The 26,614-nt window shown below is 44.7% G+C and overlaps 1 protein-coding gene across 5 annotated transcripts in view; it reads right to left on the reverse strand.

Annotated features, from left to right (window-relative positions):
* Window positions 1-26,614, reverse strand: part of LOC139242191 (LIM and calponin homology domains-containing protein 1-like) — a 570,211-nt gene that overhangs the window by 72,130 nt on the left and 471,467 nt on the right. For all 5 annotated transcript variants that reach the window (XM_070870287.1, XM_070870279.1, XM_070870273.1 and 2 more), the window contains 7 exons: window positions 26,258-26,384; window positions 25,577-25,734; window positions 22,329-22,740; window positions 16,703-16,939; window positions 15,065-15,191; window positions 8,991-9,160; window positions 8,535-8,661 (listed from right to left, as the gene is read on the reverse strand). In XM_070870287.1, the coding sequence (XP_070726388.1) occupies window positions 8,535-8,661; window positions 8,991-9,160; window positions 15,065-15,191; window positions 16,703-16,939; window positions 22,329-22,740; window positions 25,577-25,734; window positions 26,258-26,384 (1,358 nt within the window). The remainder of the gene's footprint in view (window positions 1-8,534; window positions 8,662-8,990; window positions 9,161-15,064; window positions 15,192-16,702; window positions 16,940-22,328; window positions 22,741-25,576; window positions 25,735-26,257; window positions 26,385-26,614) is intronic.

Consider the following 26,614-nt stretch of genomic DNA (forward strand, 5'->3'; position numbering starts at 1 on the left):
CTTTTAACAATCTCTTAACTATTTCAATTTGCTCACCCGCCGCTTAGTGCCGGGTCTGTAAAGCGTAGGCAGATCCAGCACTTGGGAAACTGACCCAGTGGCGGGTTGACAGAGGGATCCCGCCCCACTGTCAATATTTTTAGATTTTGACAGCGGACCTGCCTCCGAACCCGCCCTCTGAGAGCCGGCAAGTTTCCGGCCCAAGTGTGAAAAAGAGAGATGAAGGGGATGGAGGTGTTTCTGAAAGTATGATCAGAGATTATTTTTTGAGGCTTTTTAAGGAAGTGAGAGATGTGGCGAGGTAGAATGACGTAGGGCGAGAGCTCCAGAATGTAAGAATATAAGAAATAGGAGCAGGAGTAGGCCCTTCGGTCCTTAGAGAACTATTCCGCTTTCCTATTTTTTCTACCAAGGTGGATAACATCACATGTCTCCACATTATATTCCATCTGCAATGTTCTTGCCCATTCACTTAACCTGTCTATATCCCTTTGCAGCCTCTTTGCATTCTCCTCACAGCTTACCTTACCACCTAACTTTGTATCATCAGCAAATTTGGACAGTTTGGATACTTGGTCCCCTCATCTAAGTCATTGATATAGATTGTAAATAGCTGAGGCCCAAGCACTGATCCTTGCAACACCCCACTAGTTACAGCCTGCCAACCTGAAAATGACCCATTTATTCCTACTCTCTGTTTTCTGTCCGCTAACCAATCCTGAATCCATGCTAGTATATTAGCTCCAATCCCACAAGCCTTAATTTTATGCTATAACCTCTTGTGTGGCACCTTATCAAATGCTTTTTGAAAATTCAAATATGCTACATCCACAAGTTCCCCCTTATCTACCCTGCTAGTTATACCTCAAAAACTCTAATAGATTTGTCTATTATGCAGCAGTCAAACTGCGCACAGCATAAACAGCACTGAAATAATGACCTAATAATTTGTTTTTGTAGTGTATGTAGGCACCTTTAGTAATGACTTCACGAGGCAGGATATGATACTTAAACTGTCGAGACGTGTAGTCCTTTATTTGCAGCTCCTGAGTGCCGACAACAAGTTGTGAGTTCCCTTTTATACTGGGTTACCTGACGTGTGCAAGCAATCCCCAAGTCTCCAGCAGCAGCACCCTCTGGTGTACTGGTTAGGTTTGTGCAGTATAAGGGTACATTCAATGTGGCATAACAGTGTTACAGACATCACACAGTAAACAGGCATGCATACACAACAATACTCCCCCCTGAGCATTTTTTATATCCTTATTGTCATGACCAGGGGAGGTGATCAGTGGTGGGCTATGGGGGGTTATGGTGAGGTTTGTGTGGTTGCCAGGATGGCCTCGTATGTTTCCCCTCTCTCACAAACCAAGTGGGTGTCACTGTTGTGGGATCCCTCGGGGAGGTAGCCACGGCAGCAGTGCGTGTTGTGTATATACTGTGATGTGGGTAGTTGTGGGGTGGTGGGCAGGGCCACAAGACTGGGTGGGCTCTTTGTCCACCAATGGGGATGAGGGTCAGGTGATCCCAGGGTTTGCCAGGGAAGCTGGAGGGTATTGGCCTCATGCTCCTGGTGTTGGCCCTGGTGGCCAGGGGCTGTACGGCTGGTCTGGTGCAGGTTGCCATTGGTGGTGGCTGGGCTGCCCATTGACCACTGTCCCTGTAATGGGTCTGTTCCCACTGCCTGTGTGTGTGTCCTGCAAGGGGCATCACATTCATTCCAAAGGTCCAGGCTACATGATCAGGTAGCCTGCTGGACCTGGGGATCTCCAGAGGGCATCAGCATGGTCCCTGTAGGACCCAATGTCCTTTGGCAGTGTCCTACCGGTATACAAGACACCTTGGCTCTGATCACATATAGTCGAGTCTGCATTATAGATTCTAGCATTTGCATCACTTTTGGGTGTCCTGATTTCAACAGACGTGGTTACATTAGGCATTTCACAATCTCTATCATTACTGTTAAGCAAAATAAACTTGTTCTTAACCTTACTGACACCTGCATTCATATCATTAGTCACATTAGTTAAACCAGCATCACAATTCATTGCTACACTGCATACATTTTCATACTTGCACTCTTTAATCCCAACTTTAGCTTTAAAGTCCGTATACTCAAATAGTTGAAAGTTCCCCTTTAAATTTCTTTGGTTACCGGTCTCCTTTAAGGGAGCCTTCAAATCCAATTGGCCGCTCGGTGTCATGTGATGCTCCTCCATGCTCACTGGTGGCATGGTGGTGGCCATTTTGATTACAAGTGTTTCTCCTTGTGCTGCTAGTGCTGCAGCCATTTCCTGGCTTTCCTGCAGGAGGGCTGTGGTGGTTTTTTCTTCCACAGGGCCACTTCGCCTGATGTGGACCCGGTTCATCCAATTCCTGCCCAACAACATGGGACCGTCGCCGGCTACAATCCACAGGGGGAGTTTGTTCAACACGCCACCCTGGGAGACCTGGACATCTATACTGCCAATGATTTGGATTTTTCCTTTGTTATAGGTGAGCAGCTTTGCCTGCACAGAAGACAGTTTTGGTTGAGTGACAGGATTCATCCAAATTTTTTCAAAGGTCATTTGGCTCATCACAGACTGGCTCGCCCCTGTGTCGATCTCCATGGAGATTGGGACCCCATCGATGTCCACTTCCATCACCCACGGAGAACTTCCGGTGGAGCAGGTAAAGATTCCATACTCTTCTTCCAGGGTGTGAGCAGCTTCATCTTCATCTGTGTCGGAGCCCCGGTGATCAGCCAACTCATCAGAGACGTGGTGAGTACAGCCTTTTCTGCACATTCTCTGAAGGTGCCCTTTCTCTTTGCAGCCTTTGTATGCATAGTCTTTGTAGTGGCACTGGTGGGCCCTGTGGTTTCCTCCACAGCGCCAGCACGGGGCCATCCGGTTTGCCCCATGTTGCGGACTCAGCGTCGCGAGACTCAGGGCAGCATTTCTGCCTTTAGAAGTATTCATGCAGTGCACTGCACTTGCCGGTTTAGAGTCCTAGGTCAGTATTCGCCTGGAGTCGCTGGCCGAAACCATGTAGGCCTGGCTCATTTGAACTGCTTTCTGCAGGGTGACTGTGATGTCAGCCGAGAGCAATTTGTGCAGGAGGCCTTCGTGGCCACTTCCAATGACAAATATGAGCCTTAGTGCTTCATTAAGGTGGTCGCCAAAATCACATGGTGCAGCTAGTCTTCTTAAGTGTGCAGCATACTTGGCAATTTCTTGACCCTCAGGTCACTGGTAAGAGTTGGCTGTGAGGATGCATTCTTTCAGTTTTAGTTGTTCCTGTATGATTGTTACAAGTTGCTCATAGCTCTTGATGGTTGTCTTCTCCGGGGCTAGTAAGTCCCTAACGAGACCGTAGATGGTGGGCCCACAACTGCTAAGCAGGATGGCCCTGCGTTTGTTCAGTAGTGTGGCCGGTGTGTCCCCGTCCAGGTCGTTGGCTATAAAGAAGTGTTCCAATCTTTCCACAAAGAATCCCAATCTTCCCCCTCTGTAAATTGCTGAAGGTTGCTGAGGTTAGACATGTTGAGCGTGTAGTTCGTGACCTCGTATTACCGTCGCCAGTTGTAGTGTATGTAGGCAGCTTTAGTAATGACTCCACGAGGCAGGGTATTATACTTAAACTGTCGAGACCTGTAGTCCTTTATTTGCAGCTCCTAAGTGTCGACAACAAGCTGTGAGTTCCATTTTATACTGGGTGACCTGCCGTGTGCCGGCAACCCCTAGGTCTCCAGCAGCAGCACCCTCTGGTGTACCGGTAAGGTGTGTGCAGTATAAGGGTACATTCAATGTGGCATAACAGTGTTACAGACATCACACAGTAAACAGGCATGCATACACAACAGTTTTAGTGATGGTGGTTGAGGGAGAAATATTGACCAGGGCACCAGGGAGAATTCCCCTGCTTTTCTTTGAATAGTGCCATGGGGACCTTTACCTCCACCTAAAAGTTGGAGGAAGAGGGCCAGAGAAGACGGCACTTGAGGAACCGTTTCTCAATGTGATGTAGGCTTGCATTAGGATAATTGTTGACTATATGACTTTTTGTATTAGGTCAAGATTATAGATTCTGTGGACATTATTGGTTCTATTATTGTACATTGATCTTCTGTTGCACACTTGTAAATACAAGAACAGCAATTGTTGCACTATTTTAACTGATGTTTCAATGGTGATGCACTCCTGGACTCACAACCTCTTACATAAAATCCAGTTGTTGTCTGATGATACTATAATTGCTCTAACTAGACCTAATAAAAGATCCAGTGGTAGATCATCACTGCACTTACCTGTTTCCATATTGTGCCATTTGGCTCCATCACATTTCAAGATTTTTTGACTATTTTTCCCACAGGATGTATTTGGAAAAAGAGTTATATTTAATTCAAAGCAAATCATATTCACACAAGTTTTTAAAAAAAGCAATGAGGCGAACGATAGTTAAAATGCTAATGAGCTAAGCATTGAAGTTGTTTCCCCAAAGACTCAAAAACTGCAAGCAATTTGTTAGCTGGTCTTGGAAATCCCGTGACACCTATTGTTTTGGGAGATCCCTGGTCCTGAGTGCTCAGCAAGGTATACCTGGCACAGGCCCACCCTTCAGCTTATGAACAGAGAAGCATAAAAAAAATTCTGTAAATTTTCCAATTATGTCATGGTTCCTAGTTGTTGCCATTAACTAGAAATCCAGTAGGATTTGCATAAATGTCCTCTAGTCCTGGACGAGAAACTGAGCTTTCTTCAGGTTTCCTAACAATCTCAGTAATTCTACCTTTTAAATTCATCACTCAACAACCCCGTCAGTTTAGAATGTCTTTAAAACCTAACACCAAGTTCCAGGTGAATAGATTATATTGCATCTGTGATGAGCAGTTTCACTTCTTTTTACACTTCTGAAAAGGATCTTCACAATTCGTACACATTTAAGGCGCCTGAGTTATTTGGCACTTGCAAGGGTGCAATCTTGGAAATGGTGTGACATTTCAAAAACAGCAGACCTGTAGAAAACTAGCACTTCACCTAAAAGGAAACAGCTTGTGATATTCTTCTACCGATCATCGAATTGGTCATTTTTATATTTTTTATTGGGACATTTCTCCACTTTTGATATTCAGGGTCAGAAGCGAATACTTCGGGGCTGAAATTGGTCAACACGTGATCCGCCCGTTTTTCGGCGGTCCGCAGGAGGTGCGTCATTTTTTACCACCCGGTACCGCTGGGGCGGTAAATTGCAACGATTTTTTTCTCGTCGGTAAGCCGAGCAGAGTGCAGCGGGCGGAAGTGGAGTGCAGCCGGCGGTGTGTGGCAGAGAGGCCTTTTGACTCGGGAATCTTCGGCTCCCAAGTTGTGCGCATGCGCATGCTGCTGTGAAACTCCGCCCCCCCCCCCCCCCGAGAGGCACCGACGAGAGGCCAGAGACTGCCAGCCTGAGAGCACTTTGTGGGGGAGGGGCGGGGTGGTGGGATCGCTGTGTGGGGGGGAGGGGGAGATCGCTGTGTGGGGGGGAGGGGGAGATCGCTGTGGGGTGGGGGGGGGTGGAGAGATCACTGTGGGGCAGCCTGAGATCGCTGTGGGGGGGTAGAGATCGCTGTGGGGTGGGGGTGAGAGATTGCTATGGGGGGTGAGAGAGAGGGGTGGGAGAGAGAGACTGGGGTGTGGGAGAGGCTGGCGGGTGAGAGACACTAACAAAATTTTTATTGTAGTTAATTAATAAAGGAGTAAATAAGGCTTTATTAGAACATTTATATTATTGCCTAATACTAGAAAATACTACAATTCATTTAAAAATACTTCAAACTTTGGAGAACTATCAAATAAACCTGTCAGCTCTGTGTACATACCGTCCACTTAAGATCGACTTAAAAGCACCTTCTCCAGGATGGTATGCATTTCCAGTGGTATGTCGATGGTATGTCATGAATTTTGCACTTTTGGGCAGTACGTCAGCGGTCTGCATAGGCGGGTGGTGTGCATACCGCCCGGCGGTATGTCACTGATGAATTTTACGCCAGGCGGTATGTCGGTGGCATGCAGGTGTTTTTTGCTCAATTTTGCATTTTTGGGTGGTACGCGGGGGCGGTAGTGGGTGGTATGTCCACCAATTTCGGGCCTTTAAAGGCCCTACATGGCATAGCTCAGATCCAGAGTAAACGGCGGCAACGTACATTCCTCCACTGTGACAGTTGCACAATACGGAGCAGCTATCCTTGTAACTTATCTGAGTGATACTTGCAAATCTGTGGTAATTTGTGTTGATTAGTTGCCAGTTATTTTTGGGTTCCACATCCAGTAGTTAAACACTGGATTGAAACTATCTCCATGACCCATATTACAATTAGAGAGAGAGAGAGAGGCGGGTTTTGAACCAAGATCCCAGAGGTTAACGATTACCATAGTAATCCACGGCATTACTTGATTTTCTTATATCAAAATAAATCACATGATCAACATTTAGATAGTAAGTCAAAATCACTTAATCGTTCCAATGCTAATATTGCAAACAACAATTTCCTGGCTAATGGTCCTAAGTAAGATAAGTTCCCCTATTTTAACTGGATGACAATGAAATGTGTTAATGTTATTTAAAAATAGGTACACCATGTATGAAAGAATGAGTATGACATAATTGCACAATTTTATGCTAGGGCTGGATTTTCCAGTCCTTTGCGCTCTGGGTTTCGCCCTGGAGTGGCGTGAAAGGCAGCATTCTGGTCTCCTGTGCCCCTTCGCGATTCTACGCTCCGCTTTTGCGGCAGCACTTAGTGGCACCGCGGGGAAGACTTGTGCCGGGTGTGCAACGCCTCTCGTTGCGACACTGGCAGGTGTTTGGAGTTTGCCCCGACCCGTCTGCCCGGAAGTATGCCCGCAATAACCACCTGGGAAATCTGTGCCGCTTAACCAGTGGCGGACAGGAGGGTAAAGAACTTCGAAGGTAAGCGCAAGTGTTTGTTCTTTTAATTTTTTTTAGCAATTTGTGTTGTGGTGACGTGGACAATGTTTTGGGAATGTTTTTGTGGGGTTTTTTAAGGTCCCCTCCAAGGCCTCTCTCGGAGCGCACATGGCCCAGCACTTTAATTTGCGAGTTTCCAATTTTTGCGCCTCGAAAAGTGTACAACGCCTCCCTACGCACTGCGCCCAGATGGCGAACATTCCTTACCAAAGCGCAGACTATTCCCTGCTGGTCACTTTCCCGCCCCGCCTCCGTTTTCACCCCGAAAACAGAAAAGCCTAAAATCCAGCCCTACGCTACAGTGACACAGCTCATGCCATGTTCTCAATGCTATATCTGTGTTAATCCACTTGGAACTCACTAAATCTCACCATTTTAAACATTTATTCTATGTATATATAAGTGCACAGATTGCATATTATTAGAGTTTATATTTTGGGCAGCGCTATTTTCAAAGATTAATGCTATCAGGCTCAGTAAGTAGTGGAGTTCTAAACCAGACTTCGTGAGTTCAATGTTCGGGGCTGCCTGTCACTTGAATCTGCCCACCTCAGAGTGAGGGGATTGGTTGAGTTCTCAATCAGGTTACTGGACTGATTACAGTTAAGTTTCATACATGGGAGTAGAGTTTCTGCTTTGAGCACAATTGTCGATTCCGGCACTGTTTTGAAAAGTGTGTTTCTCCCCTCCCCCGCCCCCCCCGAGTTTCCACTCAAACTCATTTGCATATCACTGAATGCAAAATCTGCCATGAATCTGTGCAATCGGGGAGCATTTTAAAACATAATTAAAAAAAAAATTGCTTAAAAATATTCCTTGATATGTGTAAGAGTGGTAACTTGGTAAAGTTTAGTTAAGACAGCTGAAAATGGGTTTATCACAAAAACTAAACATTTTAAATCACAGTGTCAATCCCCCCCCCCCCCCCATCCTGTGAGGAACCCAATTTTAAATGACTGAAAATGATTTTAAAAAATGTACAAAAATATTTTCTAGTTAGATTGGGTACAATTGTCAATTCCTTAGTAAATTTTTAAAAAATCATTCCAAAACTTTTAAAAACGTGCCTATTAGTGCCCCCGAGTCCAAAAAGAATCCAGCTTAATTTTTGGAGCCTCCTCGAAGGCCTGCAAATGAGCACAATTAGCAGAAACTCCCAAAAGAGATCAATTCATCCTGGGGACATGGATGTGGGCAGGGCCAGCTTCTAGCACGTTGTTTTAAAAATAGCACAAAGGATCGCAGAAACTCGAGTGGCACTGAACGCAATTTGCGGTTAAAATTCCACAATCCTCTGTGCCGGTTACGCCAATATCGGGGGAATTATGCATAAAATGCCGGTGCAATCGAGTGGACACTCCTGGCTGTGATGTATTAATGAAGATATAATTTTTTGGAAGTACAGTTTGAAAAACAAACCAGTATTTTACAACACAGCATTGTATCCATACAATTCTCATGCAATTTGTTTGTACCACTATTTTTAGTCAATTTTTACAACTTGATACACTAAAGACTATTGTGCTATGTTTTTACAGTAACTGTATCTCACAATACAGCAGGTTTGCTTTTTGATGTCTCACCTTGCTGATTATCAGCATCAACAGGCTGACTGTCCTCTACTGTCTCTTCCACCATTTCATTTATCCTCTGAACTGAATCCAACACATCTCCTGTTTCATCGTGTTGAAGTGTCTCTGATTTTAATGCCTATTATGTATTAAAACACAATGAGTGACCTTGTGACAGTGCATTATTAAACTGTATCAGATAAAATTGAGATCTATTGAAGTTCACTTCCAAAATTGAACAGAACAATTAACAGTGGTGATAGAGCCCCACGCTCTCTCCATAATAATTTTAGAAATTATTTTGCAAATTGCATCAAAACTTTACGATCAAAGCTTCCAAAAATGTTTTGAAAACTTCAAATTTGCATTATACCTGTAATGTAATTATTTTATAATGAAGCAATACATTGAAAATATACAGGAAGTGAAACTTTTGAAATCAGTATGCTAGATTAAATCAAAGCCAACCTCTTGTTTAAGCTGTTTCTGTTCACTGTTATTTGGCTCCTCTTTCTCAGGATTTAAGCTGGCTTCATCAGTGGTTAGAATTTTGGAATCAAGTATGTTCCTTGTGCCCAACTCCACGTTGTTTGATAGTGCAATGTGTATGGTCGATGTTTCCATGTTCCAATGATGATCTTCATATTTTACAATAAAATAAAAGCAGAATTAGTGAAACAAAAGCAAAATACTGCGGATGCTGGAAATCTGAAATAAACCAGAAAATGCTGGAAATACTCAGCAGGTTCAAGCAGCATCTGTGAAGAGAGAAACAGATGTAACATTTCATGTAAATGACCCTGACCCTTTGTCAGAATTAGTGAATGTGTTCTTCAGAGTAAATAGATAATTTCTATAGGAATACAGGAACAAGAGTAGGCCATTGAGTCTGTTTTGCCATTCTATGATCATCTGTTAGTAATTAGCAGGCAACCCAATAGTTATAGTGGGAGATCACGAGGCTCCAATTTGGGGTGGGTGTCTTTAAATTCTAGCCTCAACAAATATTCCAGCAGCCCACAGCTTGCAGATTCACAGAGGTGAAGTACTCCCAGTTTGGGAGGAAGGATTTCCTAGGAGGCTTATTCTTTTTAGAACACTGTGACTGCTGATATTGGGCAGCACTGACAGTGATCATACAAAATGCCATAATCCAGCCTCTTCATCCTTGCTAAAAGAGGACAGTGTAAAGGAAAAAAAAACAAAAGCTTAAAGCAGAGAGTCGGGGCAGGGAAATGGAGGATGATATGAAACAAATAACAAGGAGTGAAGGAACTGGAGTTGGATCAGACATCACTTTGTTAGATATTAGTGATACCTAAAAATATATGATTATGTGAATGAAACTGTGATATGAATAATATTGTTTTTAAATGATTGTATGTTTCTGCTCAAGACAAGTAAGGGGTTAATAGCCCTGAAATTGTGGTCAGAGGCTTCCCCCGGGCGGATGCCTCTGACCACAAAAATATTTATGAATATATCTGGTGGTCCCGGAGGAACACGTGCTACGAGGCCTCCATGCGTAGTCGAGCATAAGGACCCACGTATTCCAGGAGCGTATGTGCAGCCTGGGATCATGTGGGCCGGAGCAACCAATGAAAATCGGGTATCCCCATTCACAGTAATGGTGAGTTCCGTTTGTACGGAGATCATCATTTCTATAAATGGGGATACCCCCAAAAACACATAAACATTTTAAATAAATAAGAAAAACACTTCACATATTTAAAATTAATTGAAATTGAATTTAATTAAATGTTTTAGACAAAAAAAAATTCATTTCTTTAAATATGTTTTAATAGGGGTAAAAAATAAACTTACCTTAATGGACAGGGTTTTTAATATAAAAATTATTGATAACATTTTATTTTTATATCTTTTAAAACTCTTACACTAGTAAATGCAGGTGTAAGAGTTTGAAGGACATTCGCCGGGCAAGAGTTGGGCAAATAGCCCAAATCTCTGCCTGCGAAAGCATTCTCCCAGAGATGCATTGGAACTGTCAAAAGAAATGTTGACAGTTCACAAATGCTGGATTTCGGCACATGTGCATTGCGCGGCAAGAACCAGCACTTGCGGGGCCTCTACGGGTGCGTGCGCACATCGACTCTTCTATCGGCCCGATAATGGGCGGCCTTCCCTGTGACCAGGCCGCCATCCTGCAGCCCGGCATTCCATTTTGGGTGCCGGACTATTGGCCCCATTGAGGGCATCCATGGTGGCCCAGAGGTGGCCGCCAAAGGGACTGCAGAGTGCGCAGCGGCCCTCCCCTTTCATTGAATGGGAGGGGTGCTGTGACTCACGTCGCCCTGCTTCCACCCCTCTACCGCCCCGAGGAGGCATAGAGTGTCTCCGATAGAGCCCCGGACACTTTTCAGAGTTAAAGACCCGAATTCCAGATCACTTACCTATACTTCGCGCCGGGCGATAGATTTTCATATAATTCGAATTATGCGCCCCAAACAGGGTGCGGGACAATTTTGCCCCCATAGAATAGAAGGAATTTATGGAAGTTAAGGTATCGTCTCAGGATGGAACAATCTGTTAGATTAAGGGGACAGTTCTAGCCTGGGGCCTCTGATTTAATGGCCCAAGGTTGTGCCAGTGTCTTAAGGGGAACTTCTATAGGTTAAATGGTCTTGTCCATTATTCCACCGCAGGCTTACCCTTAAAAAGAGAATAAAAGGAAGAGCTAAAGAACTCTTCGGCAGACCCTGGAGGGAGGAGCTACCAAGAGTGGATCAGGTGGTCTAACACGCTTCAGAGAGTGAACTCATGCAGAACCTAGTCTAACACTCTTGGGTAGTTTAACGAGAGAGACAGACACGTGAGACAAGAAGGCGAATGAATAAGAAGGGTTGTTCGTGCATACCAGCTGTATGTCTGATCGGGTCGGGTACTTTTCATGGTCGTATGTTTTTGCTGTCTAACTAGTGTGTTATATTCCATCCTAAACTTTGATTTAACACAATGGAGCCGAAATTCACCGTCCCCGAAATGACGGCTACCGCGGCATTTGGGCGGCCAATCAAAAAAAATCAATCGGACGCCGAGGTCGGGTGTTTTTCCCTCCCCAAGCCATATTCAGCTCGGGGGGGATTTGAGCGGTGCGCACTTCCGCCTGAATCGGCGGGGTGAAGCCGCGTTAAAGGAGTTAGTGGCGCAGTGAGGTCATCAGCGGGCGGGCCACTGGAAAGCGGCCATGCCCGTGATTTTCAGCTACAAAAAACGAGGACTTTTTCAGACAGTGTCCCCGTGAGGTTTTCCAGTCGATGCACAAATACGACACCGCTGGAGTTTTGCGGTGAACGGGGGCCATTTGGTAGGTAAATAGTTTTATTAATTTTTAGTTTTAATTAAAAGTGCAATAAGTTGTATAATTGTTTTGGCTCCATTAAACCTGCTGAGTGCTGCTCAGAGGTTTTCACAGACTTTTGTACAACTTTCAGGTCTGACTGTTTAGTGGAGCCCTGTAGGCCTCATTGTGGGCTGCAGAGACCTGCTTGGCAGGGTTCACCCTGAGGATGGGAGGAGTGTTGGGAGGGTGCCACCTGGTACATCTGGTCAGAAGCAGGGCGGCACGCAGGAGAAGTCATCGCCGTCAGCACCGTGCAGAGAGGCAGCAGGCAAGGGAGGCAGCAGCCAGGGCTGCACAACATAGAGAAGGGCGTGCAGATATACGCAGCCCTGCAGCTAGAGAGGGTGACCAGGAGGGAGGTGGCATCAGGAGGAGAGTGAGGGATGCTGACCACCCGCCCCCCCCCCCCATCCAAATACTGGGAGAGGAGCCTTTCCAGCAAGAGCCTCCACAGGAGCCCGAGAATGAGGAGGACAAGGGAGATAGCCAGCAGGCAGCTGCCAGGGGAGGTGGCCAACGCAGACGGGGAGGGAAGGAGGCCATACCCTCCAAGGGTCTACAGACCTCAGTTCTCCTTCCTCCAGCTCAGTGATGAGCAATGCCTGCGAAGGCTAAGATTTCGGACAGAAGTATTCGGGGAGCTCTGCACTGTCCTGTGAGAAGATCTGCAGCCTCACATAAGGCTCAGGACCGCCCTCACCATAGAGACCAAGGTCACCATCATCTTGAAATTTTACGCCACAGGGTCTTTTCAGTCTGCCACTGCAGACATTGGCAACATCTCCCAATTCTCGGCACATTGATGCATCCGGCAGGTCACAGATGCACTGTACAGGAGAAGGGTCTAGTACATCTCCTTCCCAATGACAAGGGACAAACAGGTGGAGCTGCAGGCCGGATTTGCCCGAATGGCAGGCTTCCCGAGGGTGCATTGACTGCACACACGTTGGGCTGAGGGGACCACATCATCACCTGAGATCTTTGTCAACCGCAAAGGCGTCCACTAGCTGAACCTCCAGCGTCGGATTCTGGCAGTTGATGCAAGGTACCCAGGCAGCAGACCAATGTGCCCGCCGTCTTCACCGGCCCGAATCAGGAATGCGGTTGGCTGCTTGGGGACAAAGGATATCCTCTGTCCACTTGGCTGCTCACTGCACTATGGAACCCCAGGACAGCGCCAGAGCCTGCCTACAATGCTACTCATTGTGGCACCAGGTGCATCATCGGGCAGTGCATAGGCATCAGTAAGCAGAGGTTCCGGTGCCTGGACTGCTCTGGTGGCACCTTGCAGTACTCTTCTCAATGGGTCTCCATAATCGTCGTGGTCTGCTGCATGCTGCACAACCTGGTCATCCTGAGGGGACAGCCACTGGAGGTCGAGCCAGCAGTACCACCTGAGGAGGAGGAGGAGGAGGATCCCCATTGCCCCAGAGCTCGGAGGCGTCGCCCCGTCGCAACCCTGGAAGGGAGGAGCAGCTGTGTCTCATAGCTGCTCGCTTCAGATAATCCCATCCACACATGACCCTTCAGCTCCCACTTTCAATGGCCATCGCAATGAGTGCATAACGCAGAATTGCCGACTCCCAACTAAAACACCTGGCCAGATATATGTGGCAAAAATAAAGATTTATCCAATTATCCAAATCCCTGCAAAAACAGAACATAAACAATATAAATAATACTGTAATCATTTTTTACCCCTGTGCATCTCACTATAACACCTGTTATGCATGAATACCCTAACACTGTCAGCCCTGTGGCTGCATCATGGGTCCAGGAAGACTGCTGTGGTTGTTGTCTGGGACCTACAGCTGTCCTTCTAGGATGCCCTAGAACACCCCTGGGCCTGGAAGGGCTGGGTGCAGACTGGCCAGCACCCACCTGGGAGGGTGCGTCCTCACATATAAGGAGGTGCCTGGGCAGTGGGTGGGCAAAAATTTGGCAGATGGAGTACAATGTAGGAAAATGTGAGGTTATCCACTTTGGCAGAAAAAATAGAAAAGCAAATTATAATTTAAATGGAGAAAAATTGCAAAGTGCTGCAGTACAGAGCAACCTGGGGTCCTTGTGCATGAAACACAAAAGGTTAGTATGCAGGTACAGCAAGTGATCAGGAAGGCAAATGGAATATTGGCCTTTATTGCAAGGGGGATAGAGTATAAAAGCAGAGAAGTTCTGCTACATCTGTAAGGGGTATTGGTGAGGCCACATCTAAAGTACTACGTACAGTTTGTTCTCCGTATTTAAGGAAGGATATACTTGCATTGGAGACTGTTCAGAGAAGGTTCACTCGGTTGATTCTGGAGATGAGGAGATTGATTTATGAGGTTAGGTTGAATAGGTTGGGCTTATACTCATTGGACTTCAGAAAAATGAGAGGTGATCTTATCGAAACATATAAGATAATAAGGGGGTTCGACAAGGCAGAGAGGAGGTTTCCCCTCGTGGGAGAATCTAGAACTAAGGGGCATAATTTCAGAATAAGGAGCCGCCCATTTAAAACTGAGATGAGGAGGAATTTCTTTTCTCAGAGGGTTGTAAATCTGTGGAATTCTCTGCCCCAGAGAGTTGTGGAGGCTGGGTCATTGGATATATTTAAGGCGGAGATAGACAGATTTTTGAGCGATAAGGGAATAAAGGGTTATGGGGAGCGGGCAGGGAAGTGGAGCTGAGTCTATGATCAGATCAGCCATGATCTTATTAAATGGCAGAGCAAGCTCGAGGGGCCAAATGGCCTACTCCTGCTCCTATTTCTTATGATCTTATAAGAACTTTATTCTTATGACACCTCCCCTGCAATCTCCCTCCATGCATTATATACTGGCGATCTGCCAGGTCTCCCCACGTCAGGAAACAGTACTCTTTCTGTCTATCAGTGTCTCCAGCTCCATATCAGTCAACCTGTTGGCTCTCCTTGTACCTTTTACACCATCCATCCTTCAAACTCCTTCCCCCCTCAGGACCTTGCTGTAAACTGTGGCCTGCAGCTGGCTCATTAGAAACCCTTACCTGAATGCTGAATTTCTCAGTGTGATAACGCTCAAATTAAGACAGCCACATCGCTGAAAAATCCACTTTGGAAGGGTTCATGAGTGCTGGAACCCATTTGTTCACTTTTGGAGCTGAATATGTGGTGGCCTTGCTGGGACTTATTTATGATTGTTTTAAATGAGCCTCGTACCTTCTTGTGCTGGATCTTTTACTGTCTCTTTCTCAGTCTCATTGCAGCAAGATTTCAAATCAGATTCTTCCTCTGTGCTTGGTTGTTGACTGATGATAATGGTGACTGGCATCTCAGTTCGCTCCACCTATAGGAAAAAGCCACAGATTTAATATGAAGCAGAATTAACACAACAGCACTTAACTGCGACATACATATCATTCCCGATAGGGGGTGAGCACAGAGCCGGCCATTTTAACTTTTAGGCCTCGTTTAAACATACCAAGCCCAACTCCCAGTCAAATCTGGTGTCAAGTCAATGAAGCAAGCCCGGCAGATGGGAGTCAGTTAAGTACAGTGGGAGGCTATGGCCAGGGACCCGCAGGAACAGCCCCCGCAAGTCAGGTAAGTGAATGGCCGGTGCAGGGAGGATGGGGGGGAGGCGGTTAAGGTAGGTGGTCCCAGCAACCAAGGATTCCTACTCCTACTCCTCCAGGTCTACATGGAAACCTGAAAATAAATTACTCCTCTCCTCTGGGCCTGCTGTTGCTTCTTGCCGGGTTTCCCTCGCGAGATCGGCACCAGGTGGCAACCTCGTGCCACAAAGTTAAAATAGCGTTGGGGTGTGATTGATGTCATCAAACCCTGACTTTTGCATGCCTCCTGAAACCCAGGAGTTAAATACCGCTCAACATGAGTGTGGCATCAAACCAGAGAGCAAGACACAGCCTCTATTTTAAAATCCATAAATTTCATTCTCATCAGACAGAGGGGACAGTGGGGCTAAAGTCAGCCACATATAGTGAGGATTCACAGCAGGGGATAATTACTTACAGATAAATAACATAAATTAACAATGGGCCGTAAATTGCGGCCTCTCACGTTGTACGCAGGTGCCCAAAGAGGCCTCGCAAGTGGCGGTTCTCGGCTCGCGATGTGCATGCGCTGAGAACCGGCACTTGCAAACTGTCAAAATTGACAGATCGCACTCATCCCCGGAAGAAGGACATTCGCGCGCAGAGTTGGGCTATTTGCCCAACTTCTGGCCAGCGAATGTCCTTCAAACTCTTACACCTGGTAAAAGCAAGCATATAGCTGACTTTTATCAGCATAAGTGTTTTAAAACACAGAAAAATTAAATGTTATCACTAATTGTTATATTAAAAACCCTGTCCATTAAGGTAAGTTTATTGTTACTCCTATTAAAACATTAAAAACATTTAAAAAAATAAATTTTTGTCTAAAACATTAAATTAATTTTAAATATATGAGGTGTTTTTTTATTGTATTGTGTTGCTGTGTTTTTTGGGGTAATAGTAATGGGAGTTCGTACAAATGGAACTCACCATTATTATCAATGAGAATATTACATTATGATTGGTTGTCCAGGCCCACCTGATCCCAGGATGCGCCTACGCTGCGCGTCTAGGCCTCGGACCGGAAGTGTTCGTTCCTCTGGGATCATCAGGTGCGTTCGTAAAATACATTTTGACCCGCGCGAATCCTCCAACCGCAATTTTTGACCCATCCTGACTTAGAACACCTACAAGTACTGTTCTTAAGAGTAACCTTTATCTGGCATTGTCATAAAAGAACTACTGGCAGTGCAGTAGTAACTGGCATTCGGCACTGGTTACTAAAGGTAGAGGGTGTACTAACCTGCTCTGTATCAGTTTGTTGGTCATTAATGGGAGAAGGAACCATCTGTTCAAGTCTGGACTCATGGCTGTTGTTATCTATCTGTGATTTTAATGGGGGATTGTCCACTCTTGCTGCACCTTCAAATATCTGTGATTTGGTAAGGGATGGGGCAGATATTGCTGATGTGGACTCCTTCTCTTCAACTCTGGTAAATGTTGGGTTGGTCTCTCCATTTATTCTAATCTTTCCATCTTTCTATATATATAATAAAGAAAATGATTCAGATAATTCCTCGGTTGTAAAGTTCTGTTGAAACACTTTAAAAAGTTATCATAATAGAATCGGGCATTCAAGGCAATGCAGATAAGACTCCTGTGGTATACAGAATGTAAGACAGGAATTTATACAAAACCATGTAAGTTCCTTCATCAGTAAGCTATTTATTAAAAAAAAAAGCCTAAATGCCCAAAAAGATGTAAATCAATTTTTAAAAAAAGGTGATTCTAAAAAAGTAATTGATGGTGTGAAGCACTTTAAGACATTTTGACAACACTAGAATCATAGAATAGCACAACACAGAAAGAGGCCATTTGACTCATCGAGTATCTTTAGAAGAGCAATCTAGTTAGTCCCACTCCCATGATCTTTCCCCATATCCTTGCAATTTTTTCCCCTTCAAGTATTTCTCCAATTTTCTTTGGAAGGCTACAATTGAATCAGTATCCAACAACCTAGCGGCAGTGCATTCCAAATCCTAACCACTTGTGCGTAAAACATATATTTTTCATGTTGTCTCTGGTTCTTTTCCAATCACCTTCAATCTGTGCCTTCTGGCTATTGACCCTTTAGCCACTGAAAACAGTGGTAAACCCTTCATGATTTTAAACATCTCTATCAAATCTCCTCTTAGCCTTCTCTGCTCTAAGGAGAACAACCCCAGCTTCTCCAGTCTACCCCGACATAACTATATTCCCTCATCCATCAACCATTTTAGTAAATATCTCTGTACCCTCTCGTCCGTCCTAAAGTGTGGTGCCTAGAATTGGACACAATAGTCCAGCTGAGGTCTAATCAGTGTATTATATAGGTTTAGCATAACTTACTGGCATTTGTACTCTATGCCACTATTTATAAAGCCCAGAATCCCATATGCTTTATTAATTGCTTTGTTAACATGTCCTGCCACCTTTAAAGATTTGTGCACAAGCACCCCTAGGTCTCTCTCTTCTTGCACCCTCTTTAAAATTGTACCATTTAGTGGGTATGGTCTCTCATTTTTCCTAACAAAATGTACCACCTGACACTTTTCTGCGTTGAATTTCATCTGCCACATGTCCGCCCATTCCACCAGCCTGTCTATGTCCTCTTGAAGTCTATTACTATCTTCATCACCATTTACTACACTTGCAGGTTTCGTGTCATCTGCAAATGTCAAAATTGTGCCCTGTTTCCCGAAGTCCAAGTCACTAATGTATATCAAAAACAGCAGTGGCTCTAGTACTGAGTCTTTGTATACCTCCCTCCAGTCCGAAAAACAGCCATTCACCACAACTCTCTGTTTTCTATTCCTTACATCCATGCTGCTACTGCCCCTTTTATCCCATGGACTTCAATTTTGCTAACAAGCCTAATATCTGCTACTTTATCAAATGCTTTTTGGAAGTCCAAATACACAATATCAACTGCATTGTTCTCATCCACCCTTTCTGTTACCTCATCAAAAAACTCGATCAAATGTTAGTCAAATACCATTTGCCCGTAACCATCATCATCATCATAGGCAGTCCCTTGGAATCGAGGAAGACTTGCTTCCACTCTAAAAATGAGTCTTTAGGTGGCTGAACAGTCCAATACAAGAACCACAGTCCCTGTCACAGGTGGGACAGACAGTGGTTGAGGGAAAAGGTGGGTGGGACTGGTTTGCTGCACACTCTTTCCGATGCCTGCGCTTGATTTCTGCATGCTCTCGGCGATGAGACTTGAGGTGCTCAGCGCCCTCCCGGATGCACTTCCTCCACTTGGGGCGGTCTTTGGCAAGGTGTCAGTGGGGATGTTGCACTTTATCAGGGAGGCTTTGAGGGTGTTCTTGTAACGTTTCCTCTGCCCACCTTTGGCTCGTTTGCTGTGAAGGAGTTCCGAGTAGAACGCTTGCTTTGGGAATCTCGTGTCTGGCATGCGAACAATGTGGCCTGCCCAGCGGAGCTGATCGAGTGTGGTCAGTGCTTCACTGGATGTTGGCCTGGTCGAGGACGCTAATGTTAGTGCATCTGTCCTCCCAGGGGATTTGCAGGACCTTGCAGAGACATAGTTGGTGGTATTTCTCCAGCGACTTGAAGTGTTTACTGTACATGGTCCATGTTTCTGAGCCATACAGGGAGGTGGGTATTACTACAGCCCTGTAGACCATGAGCTTGGTGGCAGATTTGAGGGCCTGGTCTTCAAACACTCTTTTCCTCAGACAGCTGAAGGCTGCACTGACGCACTGGAGGCGGTGTTGAATCTCGCCATCAATGTCTGCTCTTGTTGATAAGAGGCTCCCGAGGTATGGGATATGGTCCACGTTGTCCGGGGCCGCGCCATGGATCTTGATGACTGGGGGGCAGTGCTGTCCAGCAGGGCCAGGTTGGTGGAGGACCTTTGTCTTACGGATGTTTAGCATAAGGCCCATGCTTTCGTACGCCTCAGTGCTGGCTCTTCTTTATTAGTCCATGCTTATCCAAGTGGCTGTTTATTTTTCCAGATTATTGTTTCTAAAAGCTTCCCCATCAATGACGTTAAACTGACTGGCCTGTATTTACCAAGTTTATTCTATTCCCCTTTTTTGAACAACGATGTATAATTTGCAATCCTCCAGTCCTTTTGCACCACCCCTGTATCTAAGGAGGATTGGAAGATTGTAGCCAGCACCTCCGCAATTTCTACCCTTACTTCCTTCAGCATCCTCAGATGCATCCTTTCCAGACTGGGTGGCACTTTAAGTACCACCAACCTTTCTATTACCTCCACTTTATCTATTTTTATCTCATCCAGTAGTCCAGCAACCTCCTCACCATAGCTTTGATAAAGTCCTCTTCCTTGGTAAACACCAATGCAAAGTATTTTAAGACACTATATAATTGCAAGTATTTTTTTTTAATGGAATTACACTTATTTAGGCAAATGGTTTTTAAATCTGTTTCAGTTCAAAGAAGGGATCTCAAATGTGGCTACTTGATACATCTGTTGTTTGCATAGATGCTTTCTGTTGCAAACCCTATTGCGATGACAGGTAGCCATTGTACAGTAGCTGAGGTTCACCTGAGCATGAGAATAGGATTATATTAGGTGGTTGATGTGGAGAAAAACACCAGCACAAAACTGATGGGCCAAATGACTTGTTGCTATGCTGTAACATTCTATGATTCCATAATCTTGTTCTAACTTCCATGGAATCAAGATGGTTGATCAACAATAGTTTAAATCAACATTCACTTCTTCTCTTCTAGGAATGCCCACATTGAAGAAGTTCTGCTCTTCCCTCAGATAGGATTTCCGTTTGTCTCGTTTACCGTGTTCATCTTCATTGCTTTCTGTTTCCCGTCTCGTGTTCGCCCTTTTGTCTCTTAATCTCTCCTGCCTTCCATCCTATCACAGACCTTCCCTTTTGTTCTTTCCTCCCCTCCCCCCTTTCCCTGCCCCTACACTTGCTTAAAAACCTGTTACATCTCTAACTTTATCCAGTTCTGACGAAGGGTCATTGACCTGAAACGTTAACTCTGTTTTTCTCTCCACAGATGCTGCCTGACCTGCTGAGTATTTCCAGCATTTTTTGTTTTTATTTCAGATTCCAGAATCCACAGTATTTTGCTTTTGTGTTCACTTCTTCTTTGTTGTGAATGGTAAGACAAACTATTTATGGGGCAGCTTTTTCAAAAATGTCGACTTATCTGGAATTTCTGGTAAAATAGGCCTTGCAGAAACTTAAGATGCTGCTATGGTGCAAATGAAGTGACTGGCCACTACTGTCACATACTCCAGTGGAGTGAGTGCTAGAAGGCACTGGAAGCTGTAATCATAGAATCATAGAATGATACAGCACAGAAGGAAGCCATTCAGCCCATCGTGCCTGTGCCAGCTCTTTGGTAGAGCTATCCAATTAATCCCAATCCCCTGCTCTTTCCCCATAGCCCTGTAAATGTTTTCCCCTTTAAGTATTTATCTAATTATCTTTTGGATGTTATTATTGAATCTGCTTCTACCACCCTATCAGGCAGTGAATTCCAAGTCACAATAACTCACTGTGTTAAAAATGTTCCCTCATGTCGTCTCAGGTTCTTTAGCCAATCACCATAAATTTGTGTCCTCTGGTTACCAACCCTTCTGCCTCTAGAAACGTTTCTCCTTATTTACTCTATCAAAACCATTCATGATTTTGAACATCTCTATCAAATCTCCTCTTAACTTTCTCTGCTCTAAAGAGAACAACCCCAGCTTCTCTAGTCTCTCCACATAACTGTAGTCCCTCGTCCCTCGTACCATTTTAGTAAATCTCTTCTGTACCCTCTCTAAAGTCATGATATTCTTCCTAAAGTGTGGTGCCCAGAATTGAACACAATACTCCAGTTGAGGACTAACCAGTGTATTATAATGGTTCAGAATAACTTCCTTGCTTTTGTACCCTATTCCTCAATTAATAAATCCAAAGATCCCACATGCTTTTTGTTAAACAGGATTCTCAACTTGTCGTGCACCTTCAACGATTTGTGTACAGACACCCCCAGGACTCTCTGTTCCAGCACCCACTTGAAAATTGTACCCTTTAGTTAACATTGCTGCTCCTCATTCTCCCTACCAAAATGTATCACTTCACACATCTCTGTGTTAAATTTCATCTGCCATGTGTCTGCCCATTTCATCAGTCTGTCTATGTCTTCCTGAAGTCTATTACTGTCCTCCTTATTGTTTACTATATTTTTGAGTTTTGTGTTATCCGCAAACTTTGAAATTATGCTCTGTATACCAAGTCCAGGTCATTAATATATACCTGACATTATAAATGGGTGTACAGTTGTATTAAGAATAGGTTTACAGTGCCAGCCATGGCTCAGTTGGTAGCATCCTTGTCCCTGAGTCAGTAGGTTGTAGGCCTCTCCAGATTCCTGAGCACAAAAATCTAGGCAGTCCAGTGCAGTACTCAAGAAAAGAGGTGCCGTCTTTCAGATGAGACATTAACCCGAGGCCCCGTCTTCTCTCTCAGATGGACGTAAAAGATCCCATGGAACTATTTAGAAGAAGAGCAGGGTGTCTTGGCCAATATTTATCCCTCAATCAACATCACTAAAACAAATTATCTGGTCATTATCACAATGCTGTTTGTGGGAGCTTGCTGTGCGCAAATTAGCTGTCGCGTTTCCTATATTACAACAGTGACCACACTTCAAAAGTACTTCATTGGCTGTAAAGCACCTTGGGACGTCTGGTGGCCATGAAAGGTGATATATGAATGCAAGTCTTTATTTTAATTTTATTACACATAGCCGACAGAGGGAATCTTCTCCATGGATTAGTTGGCATTGACTCTATTTAAAAGCTGTCTTTATGTAATGTATAGAATCATTTCTGAATAGTGGTCAGTCCACTAGCGGCTTCAACATTTCCTTCTTACCTTAAATGATCTCAGCACCATCTGTGAATCTTTTGGTTGCGAATAAGGCTTGGGGGTGAACATAGGCACTACCTTAGAGGCAACAGTTCTGGTCGGGGATATAACTGCTGCAGGAAGGTTAGTCTGAGATTGGGTGCTGGCAATGATCACTGCTTCAACTGTGGCAGTATATTTTTGGATAGGCAATGATTGCTGTCGTAAGTATTTAAGTGAATTAGGGTCTTTTGTCGGTGAGGATGGATTATCTGAATCCACAGATTGACTTCTCTCCAGGAATTTTGGCATCTCCAAGTTTTCAAGAACAGCTTCGCTGATGATAAATCTCTGTGAATATTTTTTCAAAATGGCTTCAGCCTCTTCTGGAGTCCTTGCTTTCTTGTATGCTTCTTGGAGTGCGTTTTCTCTGCATTCCCTGAGATTCAAAATATAGTAATGAACTTTGACACAAGGTGTAAATATTTCACTTTATAACCAACTTTTTTCAGAATCAATTTTGATGTAGGAAATGAAGCAGATCAGTTTAACCTAAGCTGGCCGGGGGGAGCGGGGTGGGTTTAGGTCTGACGCCCATGCTGGATCCTGTCCGATTTTACTCTCTATGGTCTTTCATGTCCATTATAACCGACTTCCGGTCCGCTCGAAAAAAAATGACAAAGAGCTGAATTTCGCGCAAGAGGCCACCTCATCCACATCAAAAACGGTAGGTTCGACCCGTTTCGGGCGGTGGTGAATTTCGGCCTCGTTAAGTGAGTGGGTATATGGCAGATAGAATACAATGTGGAGAAATGTGTGAAGTTAGCCACTTTGGTCAGAAAAATAAAAAAGCAGAATATATTTTAAATGGTGAGAGGTTGGGAAATATTGGTATTCAGAGGGACCTGGGAGTCTTTGTACACGAATCATTGCATTTTAACATGCAGGTACAGCAAGCAATTAGGAAAGCAAATGGTATGTTAGTCTTCTATTATAAGTGGATTGGAGGCTAAGAGACAAAAATCTTATTGCAATTTTATTGGGCTCGGTGAGACCACACCTGGAGTACTGTGTACAGTTTTGGGGCCGAAATCGTCCTTTTTGTTAAGGCCTCTGGCCGTGGGTTTTTCATGCAATGGTCACCGTTCGCACAATTGCCTTCAAGCATTTTTCCAGCGGTGACCATATCCGCCTTGCTCCCCCCAATTCTGTCCCGCTTTTGCCGAAGCAACCTAAGTGTATCATCAGAGCGCGCACTGCCGACGTCCCACCCCGGAAGCGAAATTCAGCTGAGAAAGTTTTCCGGCCGCTGGCCGGTGCCCCAACAGCTTTTTCTGTCGGTGCACTGTGTTTGAAATGGCGATGCGACCACTATTAAAGGGGAGGGCGCACTGCGCGGCCGCCATCTTATTTATTTGTGTCAGCCGACTGCCAGGTCAGCCACCTTTGTCAGCCAACAATGTAAATAAAATGGCAACCGCGGAGGCGCTGCTCAGCCACACACAGCTTCTCGATCGGGTGAAGCTGTCAGTGGTACCAACTGGCAGTGCTGCCGCTCCCGCAGGGCAATTTCCCGCGCGGGCGGAAAGGGGTCACCGCCGGTCGGGAAGGGGTTGTGCGTGCACGACGGGCGGCAGCACAGGTGGCGTGAAAACCCGTTCCCGTCGCTCCCGGCCCGGGGGCAATTTCGGATGGGCCGGTCCATCCATCTGCCCCCAGTCAGTGAGGCCTATCCATTCCATTACCGCTTGCCTTAAGGAGGGGGGGGCAATTTACTCCCTAGAATTTAAAAGGAGAGGTGATCTCATTGAAACATATAAAATTCTTAAAGGGCTTGACAGGGTAGATGCAGGGAGAATGTTTCCTCTTGCTGGGGAGTCTAGAAACAGGGTCATAGTCTCGGAATAAGGGGTCGACCATTTCGGACTGAGATGAGGAGAAATTTCTTCACTCAAAGGGTTGTAAATCTTTGGAAAATCTACCCAGAGGGCTGTGGATGTTCAGTTGTTGAGTATATTTAAGTCAGAGATCAATAGATTTTTGGAAATTAAGGGAATCCAGTGATATGATCGAGCAGAAAAGTGCAATTGAGGTAGAAGATAAACCATGCTCTTACTATATTGTGGAGCAGACTCTAAGGGCTGAGCGGCCTACTCCTGTTCATGTTTCTTATGTTTTTATGTTCTTATTTTAATTCCTCTGCCTGGCCGTTTCTGCTGGGCAGAGGGTGTTTAAAGCCCCCTTTAGTGTCAGATCAATTCAACAAGTTATCAAGGGTAACTAAGAGCACAAACTGTGAGAAAAGGGAAAGACTCAGAAGACTCAAAAAAAGTAACGAGTTGTAGGAACCTGACTTGAAGAAAAATTGTCCTGGATTTTGAAAGTGAAGAAGCAAATTAATCCCGCAAGGCCAAAACTACTATGTCTAAGGGAAATCTTACCCAAAAAAGGACTAGGAGGAGAATCAGTGGTGCACTTTATAGTCGTGACTTTTGAGTGATATTTTTAAATTTTACAACTGTATCATTGTCCAGAAGCAGAATGTTATATTTTAATGATGTTTAATGGGCATGTAATACAAATCTCACCAGTACTTCCATTTATTAAAATATCAAACATTTTCTGCAACTGGTTGTACTAGTTTTATAACATTGCCACACAAATCAGATTCATTGGGGTTATTTTAACCACAAAAAATGGGTGGGTCGGGGTTGGTTGGGATGTTAAAATTTAAAAAATCTCAAACCAGACCACAACCCAGCTCCAACCCACTCACTTCTGGTTTTAACGGAGGTAGGACGAGAGCTGGTAAATGGTATTTAAATATTGTAATGAGGTTGTCTGCCCCATATTTAACCCGTCCTCCAGGTTTAACCCTGGCTGGCCGGGAAACCCAGCAACTAAAGGGAGGTGAGGGCTGCTTTGTGGAAAAGCTGAGTGCCTTTGCAGCACTATTTATGGTCCAAGAGGAGCAGGAGTACTTCCTGCTTCCTCCCAGCCCACCAAGCTTCCCTGTCTACCATCGGAACCCCATCTGCACTCCTGTTCTGAAGAGCACCCACCCCCGCGATCGACTTCCCAGGATCAGGAATCGGAATCTGCTTGAAAAAAAAAAGAACACGTTTTTCCGAACAAAACTCCTCCCTCCCCCCACCCCGCTCACAAAACCTGCCCCAGTCTAGATTGGGGCCACACTATCAGTTATTGGCAAACATGCCTTACAATGAACTGACAAGGAGATCAGTTTAGGACAATATTATCTCCAAACTACATACTTTTCCTCCACAATTTCTTTGTATGTTTTAATGCTCCTCCGTCTTTCTGATGAATTGTGATCCCCACTCATTATTTTTTCCACAATATCTCGTTCCTCCTTCCGTTTGATTAGGTCCTGGGAGGCACTCCTCCTCCGGTTCTTCCAGCGAGCTAGGTCCTGCATAAAAATAACATTTTTCTTCACATTGTACTGTATGTATTTAAATGTCGACCCTTTGTAGCAGAAAGAATAACTTGTATTTACATGGCACCTTTAATTTTGAAAAAAGTGATAAGATTACAGAGGCATAACGAACAAATGGATCCCGAACCAAAGAGTTAAAATTCAGAGGAGTGATCAAAAAAATGGTTAAAGAGGTGGATTTTAAAGAGGCTCTTCGAGGAAGAGGAGCCAGTCAACAGGGTTTAAGGGAGGCAATTCCAGATCATGGAGTCTTAGTGGCTGAAGGCCAGGCCACCAATGGTTGGGATAAAGAGGTAAGCAATAGAGATCAGGGTCAAATGAATGGTGAGCTCATGTGGGTTATAGTACTGGAGAAGGTTGCAGAGATGGGGAGGGGCAAGGCCATGGAGGGATTTAAACAAAAGGATGATGATTTTAAATTTGTGGCATCGGAGGACAGGGAGTCAATGTAGATCCAATGTAGGCCATGTCAAGCAGTTTTATTTATAGGTCGTACATCTTGCCATTTGTCCTGGTCTTCACGTAGTCGACTATGAATGTTATGCAGTTCCTCATGGCGAGCTTTACTGTGAGGCTGTGCTGAAGCGTCATCTTCGGGCCTCATGTCATTCATACTGACACTTCTGTAAAGCAAGAATTTAAAAAAAATTGAGAATACTTTTCCTTTTTACTTAAAGAACAGTTAATTAGGGTATATTCCTCCTCCATATGGGGGTGCTAGAATTCATCAAATGAAACCCTGTTCAGCTTTTTTTGCATGAATTAGGTTTATTTCACCCATGGGGGGGAGACCTACATGTTACACCACAGCACAAGAGTTCTACAATAATCAATCAGAAAGACAGGCCAAGTT

The sequence above is a fragment of the Pristiophorus japonicus genome, chromosome 2 (assembly GCF_044704955.1).
Source record: "Pristiophorus japonicus isolate sPriJap1 chromosome 2, sPriJap1.hap1, whole genome shotgun sequence".
NCBI classification, from domain to species: domain Eukaryota; kingdom Metazoa; phylum Chordata; class Chondrichthyes; family Pristiophoridae; genus Pristiophorus; species Pristiophorus japonicus.